The sequence below is a fragment of the Pan paniscus genome, chromosome 3 (genome assembly GCF_029289425.2).
Source record: "Pan paniscus chromosome 3, NHGRI_mPanPan1-v2.0_pri, whole genome shotgun sequence".
Classification (NCBI taxonomy): Eukaryota; Metazoa; Chordata; class Mammalia; order Primates; family Hominidae; genus Pan; species Pan paniscus.
In genome coordinates, this window is record NC_073252.2 from 50,647,754 (window position 1) to 50,667,174 (window position 19,421).

At 35.2% G+C, this 19,421-nt stretch overlaps 1 protein-coding gene and 1 long non-coding RNA gene across 2 annotated transcripts in view; one reads left to right on the top strand and one right to left on the bottom strand.

Annotated features, from left to right (window-relative positions):
* Positions 1 to 19,421, bottom strand: part of LOC129397593 (uncharacterized) — a 77,287-nt gene that overhangs the window by 43,973 nt on the left and 13,893 nt on the right. Inside the window, exon 3 of the long non-coding RNA XR_008625150.2 lies at positions 12,829 to 13,059. This is a non-coding gene — a long non-coding RNA (uncharacterized LOC129397593). The remainder of the gene's footprint in view (positions 1 to 12,828; positions 13,060 to 19,421) is intronic.
* Positions 685 to 6,628, top strand: GK2 (glycerol kinase 2). The gene has a single exon (XM_003832276.5). The coding sequence runs from the start codon at positions 2,784 to 2,786 to the stop codon at positions 4,443 to 4,445; it is 1,662 nt and encodes a 553-aa protein (XP_003832324.1). The 5' UTR covers positions 685 to 2,783; the 3' UTR covers positions 4,446 to 6,628.

The following is a 19,421-nucleotide window of genomic DNA, read 5'->3' on the forward strand; positions in this document are numbered from 1 at the left end:
GCTCCTTAGTTTTCGTTTGCTTGTTTTAAATACTGTTTATCAGCTTTGGTTAAACCCATCAGTAGTTTGCAATTACTCTAAGGAAGTTATTTCAATTTGGTAAACTTTCTAAACTATATTGGGACACTTATTATCTGATTATTTAGTGGCTACAATTTATTATCAGTGAAACTACTATGTAAGCCAGTTCTTTATAAGCAGAACTGACGATTTTATAAATAAGGTATTTGTATTAAAGACAAAATACTTAAAGTATTCCCAGACTCAAAAACTAATGGAATTAGGAACATTTGTTTGTAAATATTGGTGTGAACGGAGAGAGGGAATGTAGAAAAGAAGCTCTGGGTCAAATCTTTTTATTGCGTACATTAATCTATACACACAATGTTTACTCTTGCCAAATACCTGGAGAGAAAAAAGTTAAAACAATGTAAATATAAATTTGTTCCATGAAAATGCAGACATGTTATGGTTAACTGGAATATGGGTAAATGTTGCCTCTACAATTTTGCTTGGAAAAGCTTTGATAGAATTTTAAAAACAAAGACACAACCAGGAAAATCTGATCCAGTTTTTAATCATTTCTATACCTTACTTCGCAAATTAAGTCTCAATGTTCTTTCTTTCCCAGACTTCATAGTATTTCCTGAAGGGTTTTTGCCTAAATAAAAAATATGACCCAGTTAAAATAGTGAAATAACAATATCACAGTTAATTTTTAAGTTATTTTCTATCTTGTTCTATTTGGTTTTACTAAACACAAATGGGCCTTATCCTTGAGCTAATTCAGAAATGTAGCCTATGCCCTAATACAGAAAATTGCCATTCATTGACTGCATATTCAATATATTTTAATTAATGATTAAATAAGTCTTTATTCACTGACTCTACAGTTATTCTGAAAATTTAAGTTTCCATTTAGTGGAATTCCACTCTGGCCAAGATGTAGTAAAAAGGATTGGAGTTACCTTTTCATCTAAAACAATCAAAAATGGAAAAAATAGATGAAATAGTTCACATAATGTGCAAAATATAAAACAACAGTTCACAAAATGCTGGATATCACGGAATGAAAGGCAGTAATTTCTAAGAGGTTAAAAACAAGTGACATGACTACTATGATTTCCCCAGCTTAGTTTCTTGAGAGAGTTTTGAAGCAACAGCACAGACAGGGAACCCAATTGAAACTCAGTGGAAACCTATGGCAAGGAGATTAGGCTGAGAGCCTAGAGAAACCAAAGAAGCTAGACTCTGCCAGGCATAGCACTGGAGAAAAAAGAGTTGCACAGAGAGAGAACTCCAGAGAGCTTTACAGGGTCCCCCAGTGAGTATTCAGTTGGGTATTGATCAGTGCATGTATATGAGAAAACTACTGAGGCTAACGAAAGATGCACCTGGAAAGACTAGAGATAACAGTATCCAGTGGTCACTCAGGGCTGGGAGGAATTACTGTTCCAAACAGGCTCATTTGTCAGGGGTGTTGGGTAGAGTACATAGAAAGATCTCTTCACAGTAAAGAGGAAGAATTAGCCCCAGACTGAGTACTATCCTTGTGCCATCTAAGAAATCTTAAAAGCAGACGCAAAAGAATTGAACTGTTTCCAAGTAATTTATCTGCATCCCAAAACAAAACTCAAGACCACTTATAGGGATACAAAAATATCAAGCAACCAACCAGTCAGGTAAAATTCACAATGTTTGGCATCTAATTAAAACTTATCAGGCATGCAAAGAAACGGGAAATACAAGCCATAATAAGGAGATAAGCAAGCAATCAAAACCGAACCAGAACTGACACAGAGGTTAGAATTGCAGAAAATGAAATTAAAAGTTATTCTAACTGTATTCCATGTGTTCAGAAAGTTAAGTAGATATTTAAAAACCCAAATTGAACTTCTAGGGTTGAACACTACAATATGTGAGGTGAAAAATGTACTGGATGAATTAATAGCAGAGCAGACATTGGAGAAGAAAAGATTAGTGAGCTTGAAGAGATAGCAACAGAAACTATCTGAAATCAAGCACAAGGAGAAAAGGTAATTATAATGAGTAGGGCATCAATGGAGTCCCTAAGGGATAGAAGAGACAGAATGAAACACATTTGAAGAAATAATGGGCCCAAAGCTTTTCAAAGTCGATGAAACCTGTAAACCTACAGATTCAAGTAGTTCAGTAAACCCCAAGCAAAGAAAATAAGAAAACTATTCCAAGACACTTCATGATAAAACTGGGCAAAACCACTGATAAAGAGAAAAACCCTAAAGATAGAGAAAAATGGACATGTTAAAAATAATAGCAAAGTTCCACCTGAAACAGCAAGAGAGAAGATGGTAGAGCAACAGCTCCGAGGTCCTGAAACTTAAAAAGAAAAAATATGTCAAATAGAATTCTATACCCCGAGAAAATACCTTTGAATATTACTATGAAATATATTTCAGATGTTCAAATTTGGAAGAATTCATCTCCAGCAGACCTGCACTACTAAGAAGGAAAATGATAACGTAGAGATATAGATCCACACAAAAGAGTGAACGCCGGTAACTGTAATTACATGGATAAATATATGATTTAAAAAAAAAAAAACTTAAATCTTAGAAGACAACTGAGTGGCTGGAGGTGAAGCCTGGGCTGGAGGGGTGGGGTGAGAAGGCGCCGCGCCAGTTAAAGGGCAAAGGTTGCCTTGCGCCTGCGCCTTGTGCTCCTGACTGGCTGCGCTCCCTGCCCCCAACACCGCCTTGGCCTGGGAAACGGTCCCAGAGCTGCTGAGCCGACCTACTGGTGTCATGGCAGCCCCGAAGACAGCAGCTGTGGGGCCGTTGGTGGGAGCGGTGGTCCAGGGCACCAACTCCACTCGCTTTCTGGTTTTCAATTCAAAAACAGCGGAACTACTTAGTCATCACAAAGTGGAATTAACACAAGAGTTCCCAAAAGAAGGATGGGTGGAACAAGACCCTAAGGAAATTCTTCAGTCTGTCTACGAGTGTATAGCGAGAACGTGTGAGAAACTTGATGAACTGAATATTGATATATCCAACATAAAAGCTGTTGGTGTCAGCAATCAGAGGGAAACCACTGTAATCTGGGACAAGTTAACAGGAGAGCCTCTCTACAATGCTGTGGTGTGGCTTGATCTAAGAACCCAGACTACTGTTGAGGATCTTAGTAAAAAAATTCCAGGAAATAGTAACTTCGTCAAGTCTAAGACAGGCCTTCCACTCAGCACTTACTTCAGTGCAGTAAAACTTCGTTGGATGCTTGACAATGTGAGAAACGTCCAAAAGGCTGTTGAAGAAGGTAGAGCTCTTTTTGGTACCATTGATTCATGGCTTATCTGGAGTTTGACAGGAGGAGTTAATGGAGGTGTGCATTGTACAGATGTAACAAATGCAAGTAGGACAATGCTTTTTAATATCCATTCTTTGGAATGGGATAAAGAGCTCTGTGACTTTTTTGAAATTCCAATGGACCTTCTTCCAAATGTCTTCAGTTCTTCTGAGATCTATGGCCTAATTAAAACTGGAGCCCTGGAAGGTGTGCCAATATCTGGGTGTTTGGGGGACCAATGTGCTGCATTAGTAGGACAAATGTGCTTCCAGGAGGGACAAGCCAAAAACACCTATGGAACAGGTTGCTTCTTACTGTGTAATACAGGTCGTAAATGTGTGTTTTCTGAACATGGCCTTCTGACCACAGTAGCTTACAAACTAGGCAGAGAGAAGCCAGCATACTATGCACTGGAAGGTTCTGTTGCTATAGCAGGTGCTGTTATTCGTTGGCTAAGAGACAATCTTGGAATTATAGAGACCTCAGGAGACATTGAAAGACTTGCTAAAGAAGTAGGAACTTCTTATGGCTGTTACTTTGTCCCAGCCTTTTCAGGGTTATATGCACCTTATTGGGAGCCCAGTGCAAGAGGGATACTCTGTGGCCTCACTCAGTTTACCAATAAATGTCATATTGCTTTTGCTGCATTAGAAGCTGTTTGTTTCCAAACCCGAGAGATTTTGGAAGCCATGAACCGTGACTGTGGAATTCCACTTCGTCATTTGCAGGTAGATGGAGGAATGACCAACAACAAAGTTCTTATGCAACTACAAGCAGATATTCTTCATATTCCAGTAATAAAACCCTTTATGCCTGAAACAACTGCACTAGGAGCTGCCATGGCAGCAGGGGCTGCAGAGGGAGTAAGCGTTTGGAGCCTTGAACCCCAGGCTTTGTCGGTTCTCAGGATGGAACGATTTGAACCACAGATCCAGGCCACAGAAAGTGAAATTCGTTATGCCACATGGAAGAAAGCCGTAATGAAGTCAATGGGTTGGGTTACCCGTCAGTCTCCTGAAAGTGGTGATCCTTCTATCTTCTCTAGTCTGCCTTTGGGATTTTTTATAGTGAGTAGCATGGTAATGCTAATTGGAGCAAGATATATATCGGGTGTACCATAATAATACCAGCTATGGAGTCCCAAGATGTAAACATTTTACATAATGAAAGCATACAGCAGTTCTGCCTCTTAATATAATGACACTATTATAGACTCTGATTTTGTTTATAAACCACTTGCTACATGACCCATGAAAACCCTAGACTTGTGACCTGAAATAAAGAAAATACGTTAGAAGAGCACTGTAGAAATATTGGGTGTGTTTTTTTTAACATCGACAGGGTTGGGCCAGCCATCTTGAAGGCTGGCCCCCTCCATTGCCATAACATTCTGCCCCATTCTTTCTAAAATATAGGCTATTCAGATTCTATTCATGGAATCTTTTTATCAACTATCCTCTAACACTTATGGACCCAGATTTGGTTCTTTGTGTTACACACACTTGATTAAGAGGTGTAATTAATCTGCTAAAATTAAGGGACTTTTTGTCATTGTTATTCTTGTTTTTAATAGGCTACAAGTCCTCCTTTCTACATATTAGAGAGACTACATCTTAACTGAATGTTTAATGGAAATATTTGCTAAATTCTTACAATAGAAATTTAGTATTCTCATAGCTTAGATATTTTCCTGAAAAATATTTGCCAAATTGAAATTTGTTAGACAATTTACATGGTCTCACTAATTACTATTTTACTGAATTATTGTGTGAATCCTAGAGGGACAGGGACACTATTTCCCTTTTTTATATCATGTCTATATCATATAGAGTAGCTCATTTATAAGTTAAAAGTACATTGTAGTCAGTAGATTATAACATGGATGATCCTAAATACTTTAAGGTAAACAGCTATATACATTTTGGGGCAATGTGTATACATATTATTTATCAGGAGAAACCTACAAAGGCAGTATTTAAAAGTTAAGTATGTTTTATGCTGCTACAAAAAGTATATTATGATTGCACCAATATTTCTTATAACTTACCCTTTTATTTAATATATTAGCTGGATATATGCTGGGAAAAAACACTAGAATATTTCAGAAAATATTGCTTTCAAGTAGGAAAAAACAAATGACTGTTCAAACAAAAATAATAATATAGTATGAAATGTAAGCACGTCTAAAAGAAAACAATAGCAAAGAAGTGGATAAATGAAGGTGTAGTAGTTTGAGACTCATATACTGTGTGGAAAATGATGTATCACTTGAAGTTATAGTGATAATGAAAGATATATACTATAAATCCTGAAATAACAAAATCTTATAATTAAAAATATATACTAGAACTACCAAAATATTCAATTCTAAAGTTACAAAACAGATGAGGAACAAAGAAAAGGTAGGAAAATATATTTAACCCTAACCATACCAACAAGCACGTTAAATGTAAATGATTTGATTACCCCAATTAAAAAGGAAACTTGTCAGATTTAAAAAATAAGACCAAAATATACACTGCCTCCAAGAAACATACTTTACACATAAGAGAAAAATGGTCAAAAATAAAATGATAGAAAATGGATATACCAAGTTAATAATAATAAAAAAGAAATATCAGAAAGTAAATTTCAAAACAAAGAATATTAAAAGTGATAAGATCATTTGCAATGATAATGGGGTAAATTCAACAGGACATAACAATTCTAAATATTTATGCACCTCATGATGGAGCTTCAAAATACATAAAATCTTATAGAACTGAAAGGAAAAATAAAAAGTTGTGCAATTACAGGAAGATATTTCAATACCTCTTCCTCAATATTTGATAGAAAAAGTAGTTAAGAATTTACTAAGATATGGATTTTAACAATACTATCAAACAACATGACTTAATTGACATTTATGGAAAATGCCACCCAACAATAGGAGAATACATATTCTTTTCAAGTGCACAGTGAATATTTACCAAGATTGACCATATAGAGGCCAAAAAGCAAGCCTCAAAAAATTAAAAAAGGTTTCTTACAAAGTATGGTGTCTGAGCACATTAGAATTATACATCGACACTAGAAAAATCTTTAGAAAAGTCCCCAAACATTTGAAGACTAAGTGACAAACTTTAAAATAATTGATAAGTTAAAGAGATAAAGAGGGAAAATAGAAAGTATCTGGAATTGGGTGAAAATGAAAGCACAACATATTAAAATTTATGAGAGATTGTTAAAGCAGTACTTAAGAAGAATTTTACGGAACTAAATGCCTGTATTAGAAGGGAGAAAAGGTCTTAAATCACTAACCTCTGCTTCTACCTTAAGAAACGAGAAATAGAGTAGTAAATTAAGCCCAAGCTAAATAGAAGAAGTAAAGAAATAGTAAAGATGAGAGCAGTAGTAATCAATTAATTCTAAAGAAGATACAAAACAGATATAGAAAATAGAAAACAATAACAAAATGGCAAAATTGATATAACCAAAAGTTCGTTCTTTCAGAGTGTGAATGTGATAAACTTTTAGCCTCCATTACTAGAAAAAAAGGAGAGAAGACAAAAATTATCCATATCAGGAATGAGATTGACATTACTACTACAGGTCCTGTAGGATATTAAGGATAGTAAAATGAGAATATAGAAATATTATGAAAACCTTATGCCAGTAAATTTGATGACTTAGATAAGATGAACAAATTCATTGGAAAACACAAACTTCTTAAACTCAGGAAAATATAGATAACCAGAATGGCTCTATATCTCTTAAAAATATTGAATTTCTAGCTTAAAACCCCCCTTACAAAGAAAACCTCAAGCTCAAGTGGCTTCTTTCACACTTATAAGGAAGAAATAATGCCTATTCTACACAAATTTTTCCAGAAGACTGTAAAGAAGGGAATGTTCTCAAACTCATTCCATGAGGCCAGGTTTATAGCATTATCCTGGTTCCAACACCAGGAAAAGAAGATGTTACAAGAAAAAACAACTATGGACCAACATCTGTCATAAACATGGATGCAAAAATTCTGAACAAAATTTTAGCAAATTAGTTTATCAATATTTGAAAAGAATAATACATCATGACCAAGTGAGGGAATGTAACAATAGGATAATGAGTCAGCATAATTAGAAGACTCAATGTACTTCACCAGATTAACAAACTAAAAAAGAAAAACTACATGAGATAGAAACTACACAGTAACCAGAATACTTAAAAAACAAAACAAACAAAAAAAGAGTGCCTCTACCAAATGCTAGTAAAGATGTAGAAGAACTTGCCTTTCATGTTTCTTGTGAAAATGTAAAATAGTGTAAGCACTTTGGAAAACACTTTGAGAATTTCTTCAAAAATTAAATACACATATGATCCTAGATATTTACCCAAGAGAAATGAGAACATATGTCCATACAAAGACTTGTTCACAGGACTTATTATGGCCAAAAGTTGTTTACAACTCAAATGGCCACCAACAGGTAGAAAGATAAACAAACTATGATATATCCACACAAAGGGATACTATTTAGTAACAAAAAGAAATGAACTATTGGTAAACACTATAACATAGTCAAATTTCAAAATAATTAAAGGAAATAAGCCAGACGAAAAAAGTATAGTATGATCCTGTCCTTAGAAGATTCTAGAAAATTCAAAGTATTGTACAGTGTCAGAAAGCAGATCAGTAGCGCCTGGGAGCTGGGAGAGGGGTGATGAGAAATTGGCAGGAAGGCTTAGGAGGCATGATTTTAAAGGGGCACGAAGAAAATTTGGGGGGGGAAATATATATTTATTATAGTAATTATTGCGGTGGTTTGGAGGATAAATACATATGTCAAAATTAATCAAATCAAACACTTTAAATATTTGCAGCCAATAATACCTCAGTAAAACTATTTTTAAAAGGAGAAAATTATCTTCAAACTCTTAAGGAATATAGCCAAAGTTTATTCAAGTAGCTTAATCTCTGCTCTTTATTATGCATACTGATGTATCCTCACTGAGTCTGCAGTGAGCTAGCATGGGGTGTACCAGTTCCTCTCTAGCAGGTCTGTGAGCTCTATTTGAAGTCATTTGTGTGATTAGGCTGGAGAAGTACATGATAATGTCTACAATCATTTAAAACAAATTAATTTCTCATTTCATTCTATCCGGTCATAATTCTCCTTCTGGGACTTATTCCAAATGACCTTATGAAGAGTTACAAACAAAGATGTCATAAGAAAATCAGAAATAAAAGTCCTCAAACTCAGCATCTCACTCTCACTCCTTCCATATGCACATTCCTGTGCTTATCAGCTTATCTTTTTTAGGTATCTTTGCCTTTAAAAGTCTCATTTTCTTAACTTAACTCATAGGATATTGGTAAATTACAATACTTTACCCCAAGGCTATAAAGGAGCTTCTGTATATTTTATTATAAAATTATCTAATTAATAATTTCTCTATATTGCCACTAAGCAGAACTACATGGTGAAATTATGATGATGGGGTCTCACTGCACGCATGTTATGAAACAGCAAGTCATCATTTAATGTCAGGCATATGTGCGAGTGAGAGAGCATGAGCTGGAACACTAACCAGGAGAAAGAAAAGCACCTAATTCTGATGCTATTTTCCGAGAAGCCATTTTGTAAATTTAAATTGTGGCTGGGAGGGGAGGAGGACAGTAAGAAAGAATAGTGAGAGAGAGAAAAAGTTGGAGGACAGGAAGAGAAAGAGAGAGAGAGGAGAAGAAGAAAAGAGAAACAAGGTGAGGAAGGGAAAGAAATGTTAAAGGTATCCGAAGAGAAGACAGATGTATTATTAAATCTAATTAAAAACACCTCATGTGATATAAATGTAGAAGCAGCACTAAACAGCTAGATCATTTCTAACTGAGCTCTGGGAATGGAAACCATATACACTGCACTGAGAGAGATAAGCATCTCCCCCTCCCCACCCTACTCAGAATCTGAATTATTATCTGTTTGTGTGTGATGTCTGGTGCTTATATTATCATTTTGATATTAATATTCATAATCTACCAAGGAACCTATTGTTTCACTCATGGTAAGCCCTCATTCTCAATGCGTGAGTCTAAATGTTACATTATACAATCCTCATTTTGGTGGGAAATTATGTACCAACTCTATGACTGCTCTATATGGAAAATTTGCTTTCATGCCTTTTTTTAAATCTTGTGAACTAATAAGATCCCCTAGGGTAATCTTCCAGCAAAGTCTAGAATAAATACAATACCATCTCAGTAAGTCACCTACTTTAACCTCCCACTGAAATGACAGCTCTATAGTCTGTCTATATTCTGATTGTTTCAATCAATACAAAATGAATAAACTTAATATTTAAACAGCCCCCATCGTTTCCATCAACAACCTTTACAGCTCAATTTATTTGAGGCTTGGAGAAATTGCATGTGATCCTTGTTCTCTATGTGTTTAGCATACATTATACTTCATTATCATATCAGCCCTCAACAAAATGATTTATTTTAGAAAAGAAAACAAGAGAAGGCCTTGACCTTTGGTGGGAAAAAAAAAACAGAAGGTGGTAAGACTGTAGTGTTAATCTCATATTAAACTATCTATGAAATTCAGTTTACCGTTATGAAAACTAACAAACCTTTCTTATATTCAGTTATTAGAATATGTTTTTCAAGTGTCATAGGAAAGTCAAGTTTGGAAAATATTTATAATGCCAAAAATAGTAAGGAAACACTATACTGTCTATACCAGTAGCTTTGAAACAGAGTTGAGCAAAACCAGGACAAAAATGTTCTAGTAACTACAAATAATGACAACTCTATTTTGTTTAGATTCTTCTCCAAACAGAGGTAGACAATATGCTTAATTGCACCTCCCTGCTTCCAACTTTGTGGGCCTCAGCAATGTGACCAGAGCAGGGGATGAATAGACAACCTGGGAAAGAATCTTTAATTAGGTTCTCTCTCTCTCTCTCTCTCTCTCTCTCTCTCTCTGCTCTCTCTCTGCTCGCTCGCTCTCTCTCTCTTTCTCTCTCTCTCTGCTCTCTCTCTTCTCTGAGAAAAAGTTTGTCTGGCCTCAAGTGCACGTCACTGAATCAACTGATCACTTCTTCCACATTCTATTTCAAATAGGTCATAGATATTTACCATTAGCTCGGTTTTACAATTAACAACATTGAGGAAAATAACAAGAAAATCATCTTCACCATCCAAAAAAGTTATAGCGTTAGCATTTAGGAGATGATTCATCTGGGGAATATGATTAGTTCTGTAGAGTTTGGTATTCTCAAAAATAGTGTTCTCAAAGAAAACTCCAAGACTACATTCATGTGCAAGAAGAGGTTGTAGTTAGGTAAGGCTCAAGAGACCGTCTAATCCAACATCATCTAATACAACGAAGTAGGTGAAAATTTTAAGTCACTTACTAGATGTCATTAAAACATGTTGAAAGAAAGATTAGAAAAAAAGTTTTTAGATTTTTAATGTTCCTTTAATTTCACCCAATTGATAGTGCTTTTCTTGGACTACATCTACCTATACCTACTATCTAAAAGATGAAAGTGAAGGTAATAATAACCATTTATTAGACTTCTTATGAAACTTAAGTAATGTCTTGACCAATGAATAATTTGGGGCACATTTACATACTCATACACACATACAAATTCTATGGCCCATTAAGGCGGACGCATTCTGGAAGATTCTGAACTATAATGAAATAATTCTCTGTTCACTCATGATTTTCTATTCCTGAAAAAAAAAAATGTTTACAGATTCTCTGGGGAATCATTTCTTTAGTCACAAAATGTGCCAGAAATTGGCAAGTGAACTGGCAGGTGTATCATTCTTTTCTAGATACAAAGCTTGTTACTAACTTCCGTAACATTTGTTTCCTTTCAGATTTGCCAGTTCACCCCTTCCTATCAAAGAAAGAAGGAAATTTCCTTCTCCTTCTCCTGTTTGTCTCTGTCTTTTCCCTTCTTCATTCTCTTCTTTGTCTTTTTCTTTTTTTCTGAAACAAATTCATTGAGTCATATCATATGGTATTTACTACTCGTATTCACAAACATCAAAAGGATGGCAATCTGTTTAATATCCTGCAGATGAACATGCGCTAAAAAGTGGCATTGGCAATTGGGCATTTGCTGCCCACTGGGCACCAAGCAGCGATGTGCTAAAGATTTGGCGTGCTGTTCCATAGAGAAGAATGACATTCATTACAGTTGTATCAAAAACAAATTATCTACCAAATGTTTGCCTCAATAAGTACTTGGACAATCATTTGTCTGTCTTTCATTCATCCCTTCACAGCTTCTACCCTTCAGCTCTTGTCAATGTCCAGTACTTTGTATTTGTGTTCTTCTCTCATTTGTTTTTGTGAGTTCACTACAGTTTCACTTTCTTATACCAGCCCCGACATGTATTATGAGAATCATGCAATGCCCAAATAAGAGGAACAAGGACAAAAGCAAAATATTTTAATAGCATCTCATGGTGTCTCATTTTTGTCATGTAACATATAGCTGCTACTGGAGAACTGCAGGTATTTACTTTTCATTTTCCAGATGTCAAAGACTGTTATAAGTCAACCTACAATTTAGAAAGAGAAACTTTTACATTTAAAATATATCCCATCATAGTTCATTTTGCTCCTATAACAGAATACCTGACACCGAGTAATTTATAATAAACAGAAATGTATTGGCTCACAGTTCAGGAAAAAGGGAAATCGTAGATCAAGGGGCCAGCATCTTGTGAGGGCCTTCTTGCTGTGATGTTGCATGGTGGAAGGCAGAAGGTAAGAGGGGACTAACTTGCCCTTTTATAACAGCACCAGTCCCACTCATCAGGGTGGAGCCCTCATGGCCTAATCACCACTCCAAGTTCCTACCTCTTACAGCTGTTACAATAGCAATTAAATGTCAACATCTGTTTTGGAGGAAACAAACGTTGAAACTATAGCATACACCTCATGAATTTTAGCTGGAAATTAGAAATCACAGATGTCAGACCCGTTATCTTAAAGATTTAGAAACTGGGTTGCAGAGGAAGTTATGGTTCCAGGTCCAAGGATTGGTTTGTGCCTGATAATGCAGGGATTAGAACCCAGGGGAGCTTTCTTCTATACGACACTGCCAATTTTCTTTGAAGATTTCAATTTTAAGAATAAAAACAGTTTTCTCCAAGCTCATATTTGGAGATATTTGTAAATGCAGTAATAATCACACAGGGGTTTCTCTCCAACATTCAATTAATTCCTGAGGAAAGAGGTGTGTCAGGGGAACTGAATTTAAAATTGCTTTTCTCTTCCTTCCCCTTCATTCACACTTTTAGTTCAGGCATCACTATTATCCCCTGCCTGATATGGTACAGTAAACTGATTATCTTGTTCCATCTGTAGTTTATCCTCGACATTTATAATATGATTCTCCCTCCTTTCTGATTCCTTCCCCTTCTAATCTCTGGCACTGTTGGATTTTAACATCGTTTTCCCCCCAGGTCCCCAGATTCATCTTGTAAAAGTTACAACCCCTCACCTTATGACCCCTAGAAAGTCCCTGGTCTTTTTATCTTAAGACAGAGCCTTCTAGGTTTTCCCATGCTTTTCAGAAAGGAAGATCCGAGCTCCAGCTCCGTATTCTCTCAAAGCCCTCCTGGTTGTTTTCATGGATGTTTCTTGAGCATCTTCTTCCCTAGTCCTTGCTCATCAGCACGATGTTTGTGGGCTCTGTTTGGTGTTGCCACAGGTGTTCTTAATCATCGCAGATCTGGATGATCAAGACAACAATTCATGACTCCAAGGAAGGGGGGTGATAAAAAGGCAAGAGGCGGTAAAAAGGCAAGGCACAGAATGGGCAAAAATATTTGCAAATAATATATCCGATGAGGGATTAATATCCAGAATATATAAAGAAATCCTACCACTCAATAACAAAAAACAAAAACAAAAGCAACCAAATTAAAAACTGAGCAAAGGACTTTAATAGACATTTCTCTAAAAAAGATATACAAATTGCCAGTAAAAACAGGAAAAGATGCTTAACATCATTAGTCATTAGGGAAATGCAAATCACAATCACAGAAAGATACTATTAGGATGGCTATTCAATTAAAAAAAACAGAAATAAGTGTTGGAGAGGATGTGGAAAAATTAAGACCTTTGTGCATTGCTAGTGGTTATATAAAATGTTGCAGTTGTTGTGGAAGACAGTATGGCAGTTCCTCAAAAAGTAAACATAGAATTACCATGAGTCAGCAATTCCACTTCTAACTATACACTCAAAAGGAGTGAAAACATGGGTTCAAACAGATATATGTACATCAATGTTCATAGCAACATTATTCACAATAGCCAAAATTTGGAAGCAACACAAATGTTTGTGGAAAGATTAATGAATAAACAAAATCTGCTATGTACAATCAATGAAATGCTATTCAGCCTTAAAAAGGAGTGGGATGCTGACATTTGCTACAAAATGGATGAGCCTTGAGAACAATATACTCAGTGAAATAAGTCATACATAAAAACACAAATATTGTATGATTCTATTTATAAGAGGTGCCTGGAACAGTCAGATTCCTAAAAACAGAAAGTAGAATCATGTCATCAGATGCTAGGTAAAGGGAGTAATTATTTTTTAATGAGCATGCAGTTTCAGTTTGGGATGATGAAAAATTTCTGAAGATGGACAGTGGTGATTGCACAAGAGTGTGAATGTACTAAATGTCACTGAATTGTACACTTAAAATGGTTACAATGATAAATTTTCTATTGTGTATATTTTACCACATGAAAACTTTACTTTTTTGTGGTTATGACCCATCCAGGGCTGATATAAGTAACATCTAATACCACCTCATGGATCATGCCTCTCATGTAACAAATAACTTAAAATTATCATTATGCTAACAATTTCTAAATATGCTGTTAGCCCTTCTCCAAATTCATATATCCCCCCGGTTATTGTTTTTTTTTAATAAAAAATGTCCTGTTCTCCAAATAATAAAGTTCAGAGGTGATGTTTTTTCAATACGCATTTTAAGATAATATTCCCTAAGAAATACGGTAATATTTGCTACCCTGAAAACTTTCCACAATCCAAGTGAAATTCTCTCATCAGTCTCATGTTATACGAGTGTACTAGTGTAATTGCATTGAAATGAAAGTATAGTTAATTATGAACAATAGGAGAACAAAAAAAGGGAGAGATTGAAAGACCCATAGCAGAATTCTCATTAGAATGCTTCAAAAGAAGTCTTAACACATAGGGTTTATCTTAATTCAATTATTCTTGTCTTCTAGGAAAATACATGCTAATAATAAAGAACTTGACTTTGTGTGCTAAAATATATGCTCTAAAGCTAGTTTATCTTTAAACGTGGTACATTATCCATAAAGCATTAGTTTCAAATTTTAGTATTCTTTGCATAATAACCTTGAAATAATATGCATTTTAGTTTTCAGAATCTTCAAGAATGTAGAGAGATTTTTTTCACCACAGAGAGATTTAAGCCCTTCTCCCTGATCCTTATCTGTTCCCTTTCTCACGTTTCCTGGAAAAAAAAAATGGGCATGACCCCAAGTGTGGCTCTGAAATTGTTGCTCTGTAAAGATATCCATCTGTTCCTTTCATTGTCTTCCTAGTCATATTTGACTGGGTTTGGGATGTCCAAATACATTTCTGTTATTGTCAATACTACAGAGCCAAGAACTCTTTGGACAAGTAAACTGCATTACAAGCAATTGCCTTATGCGTCCTCAGAAGAATTGCCCTTGCCGGGATCCAGAACCTTTATTGCCAGAGAGAATGTGGAATATTCAGTAGGAAAAAAACACACTTGATATTAGACCTGCTATCAAAATGACCATTTTAAAGATCATACTATGTAACAGAAAAAAAAACTCATCAAATGTCCAGTGAATATGGCATTTTAAACTTGACCTTTCCTAATGGGCTAATATTTCAGAAATTTTTATTTTTCATGGATGTTTTAAATAGTTTATATCTCATACATTTTACTTGATATAACTACATAAGGTTAAACAGAATATATAAATTATATAAGAAGACATAATTTCTGTTTATTCTTCTCTAGGGTGTAATCACAGGGCCAATTTTTTAAAATGCAACAGAAAATTCATTGAGCTGGAGGTTTTTTCCTAATGAATAAGCATAGACTTGAATTTTATTCTTTTTATTCCCAGAGATCTTCTGGATCAATCTTGAATTATAACTTGCTTCTGAGTTGCTACCTCTTAAAGCACAAATATTTATAGAAGTATGTTTTTGGTAAGTACTTCTATTTTTACAAATAGAAAATTTTACAGATTTTAAATCCAGATATGGAAAACCCTAGATAGTGGTACTATATCACTAGATTCATTAATCCCATTGTCGTTTACTGAGTGTCCTGTATATACCAAGTATCGTGTCAGCTAGACATTGGGAATATGAAGATGAATAAGATAATTTACCTATAAAAATGTATAGTTTTATAGCAGAGGCAAGCACACATATTAAATTAAAATGTGATAGCCATTTCCCTGGGCTACATCAGACTGGGGATAAAACCAAAGAAAATAATAAACATTATTTCTTGAAGATGTCTCATGGGAATGCCATCTCCTCATGCTCTTCCCTTTGGTCACGTAGGGCTGCTCCAGCATTCACGCTAAGATTTGCCTTAGAGCAGAGGCAATGGTGAGTGTTCTATTCACAAGAGTGCCATTTGTTTTGCTCACTATTCTTTACACAATCTCACCTATACATCTTCCTTTATAGGTATGTAGCCTTTTTCTTCCTTTCCACATCTAAAGAACATTTTAAAATATTCATTCCAGAACCCATCACCAGAAATTTTGACTTAATTTCTTGGCATATTTTTTGAATTATAGAAGTGATTCTAATCTGCAGCCACGTTTGAGAACTGCCCTAACAGACTTCCCACTATAATAGGTTTATTGACCCAACCAACTGAGCCAGCACACAATCAAGCCCAGCCTCATAGACCTAGAATCATTAAAAGGTGGTCTGGTCCCTGGCCTTTTTCATCCCTTGCTTCCGGGCTCTAAAATTGATTCTCAATAGGGCTGAAAGAGACTGAGATGAGAGAGGCTTGAACATCCTCTAGTCTACTAAAATGGGGAACGTTACTCCTATTACTCTACAATTTTCAGTACTCAATTCCAAGTAGATATAGGGAGATTGTTCAGCTATGTGAGCAAATAAATCCAGTTTCAGCTGCCAATTAGAGTTGGAATTCTATCATACGCAACTGGAAAGACTTCCACTAATATAACCTCCTTTCCAGGCTAAATTTTGTGTTACCTGCTCAGAGTTCCTATAAATTATTGTACACTCCTCTAGGAGCAGTTAACAAATAGCATCTTAATTACATGTTTATCTCCTTTGTCTACTAGACCACAAGCTTTCTTAAGCTAGGAGCTCTCTTATTTCTGTGTCTATGTGTATTCTTTTCCAGTAGAGTTTGGCAGAGAATAGATGTTCAATTAAAAAGAAAACAAAATGTGATGAATGGGTAAAAAATGAATAGCTCCCTAATATTTAAAGCCTTTATATTATTTCTTCAGCAGAAGTAACATCTAAAATTCTAAAATGTTTCTAAAGAAACTTTTAATTAAAACATTTACAAAATAATATGGTCTGCCACTGTGGCTCATGTCTGTAATCACAGTGCTTTGGGAGGCCAAGGCAGGAGCATCATTTGAAGCCAGGAGTTGGAGACCAGCCTGTGCAGCATACTGAGACCCCATCTCTACAAAAATACAAAAATTAGCCAGGTATGGTGATGCATGGCTATAGTCCCAGCTACTCAGAAGGCTGAGGTAGGATAATCACTAGAAGCCAAGAGTTTGAGGTTACAATGAGCTATGGTAGTGCCACTGCATTCCAGCCTGGGCAATAGAACAAGACCAAATCTCTAAAAATTACAATAATAATAATAAAATAATAATATTAATACTGCTTAGCACATCAACAGTAAATCTTAAATTCCACTTAGCTGTCTACCCCACTGTGCTATCACATTCTAGTACTGAATACCTGTTGGCAAGTTGGCAGTATTTTAAGTCATGCATAAGATAGAGTAAAAAAAAAAATCTAAGCCTAGAATTCTGAAGGTATCACATTTTACCCATTGTAAACACTGTGTTTTGAAAAATTGTACATATCACTGTCTTCCATTAAGTCTTTCTTGATTTAACGCTAATGGGTCAATAAAATTACTCAAACTATGGCCAGCCATTGAACAGAATAAAGTTGATTATATCATTTATTTATTTATCTGTACTTATTTTTCTCTGAATTTTCTTCATTCAAAATGCAGCACATTTCCCTAATAAACACTTTGTTATTTTATTAAAGAATCACTGAGTATAAACATATCCTATCTGAAAAAAAATCAATATTAGATAGTAAAGTTGGAGCGATTGAACAGTGGGATATTAACAGGCATCTTGTCTGCGATATAAAAATCCAAAAGTGCGAATTCTTCTATTATATAACCTATAAAATTTCATGTGTCAAAATAGGTTATCACTCTCTTGAGACAATCACAACAAGCTCTAATCCATCTTTGCTCCAATTGATTAGAAAATTCCAATGTAATGAGTACCAGCCAACTTTAAGGTGCAATAGACTGTTTGTGTCCGCTCACCCTAATGCATGTGTTGAATGAAATATCAACCTTCTATATGATGACATTAAAAGGTGGGGCCTTTGGGAGGTAATTATGTCATGAGTGTGGAGCCGTTGTGAATGGAATTGGTGCCCTTATAAAATAAATGCTAGAGAGCTCTCTTGTCCTCTTCTTCTGCCTTGTGACGATACAAGGGGAAGACTTTCTGCAACTTGGAAAAGGGTTCTCAGAATTGGAAGCTGCTAGCACCCTGACCTTGGACTTCCAGCCCCCAGAACTGTTAAGAGATAAATTTCTGTCATTTATAAGCCACTCAGTCTATGATACTTTGTTTTAGTAGTCTGAACTAAGACATACTGTTAACTAAAACTTTTTCCTAACTTTTAGCAATTATATCTTAAATTTGGATTTAATCTTGGACTTACACTTTAGACACTTTGCAATAAGTTAGATTGAAATGCATATTATTTTCATAAAGACTTATTTCTCAAATAAAATAATATATTCATATGCTAGCTTAGCCAATATTTTTGTTAAAAGTATTTTATTAAAGCTGATTGAAAAAATGAAGGATTTTTAAATCTTCTTTAGTTCTATTTCCCCCCATTTTAAAGGAATGAAAGGCACTAATTTTATAATAAGGTGAAAATCTACCAAAAAAAATGACAAAAGCAACGAAGTATTACAAACTTTAGGTATGGGAAGAAGACAAATAAAGAAATTAGACTACACTAAATAGCTTTATTTCCTAACATGATCCACTTGAAGTGTTTTCTATTTATCACAATGAATGAAGTCACTATCCAGTCTTCGAATCCAGAAACCTGAAAATCGTACTTAATATCTCTGTTCATCTTACCACACAGCTCCTCGCTCTCTAAACTATATCCATGTTGTCATAAAGTCTTGCCAAACTTAGATCATAAATATTGCTTAAATCTATTTACGTTTCTCCAGCTCTGCTACTGATACCCTAGTTCAATGTATTGCTGTTTCTGACCAAATATTTACTTTAACAGCATCCTAACTATTGTCCTCGCATCCTTCCAGGTTTTCACCATACCACTATCCCCTTTAGAAACAAGTGAGTTGCAACTTAAAATGAAAATTTAATTACTTCTCTTCTCCTCCTCTTTTTTTTTCATTATTCTAGGATTAATACCAAAACCTTTAATATGACCTTTGAGGCTCAGTGTGGTCTGGTCCTGCCTCATCTCCCAACTAGAGCCCCCTCACTCTCTAAGTTCTATATATATGACCTTCCTTTAATTTCTGGAATGTAGCATTTGTCTACAGTGTTTAGTTATGTGTTTGAACCCATGTGTAGCAAAGCACTGTGTACAGGCTCTGTGTATTGGCAATAAATATCTTGGTGACTGTCCAGAATGAATAAATGAATGCATGAATAAATGAAGTATAATATTGCAGGATAATGTCATATTAAGTGGATATGTAGAAGCCAAACTTCTGC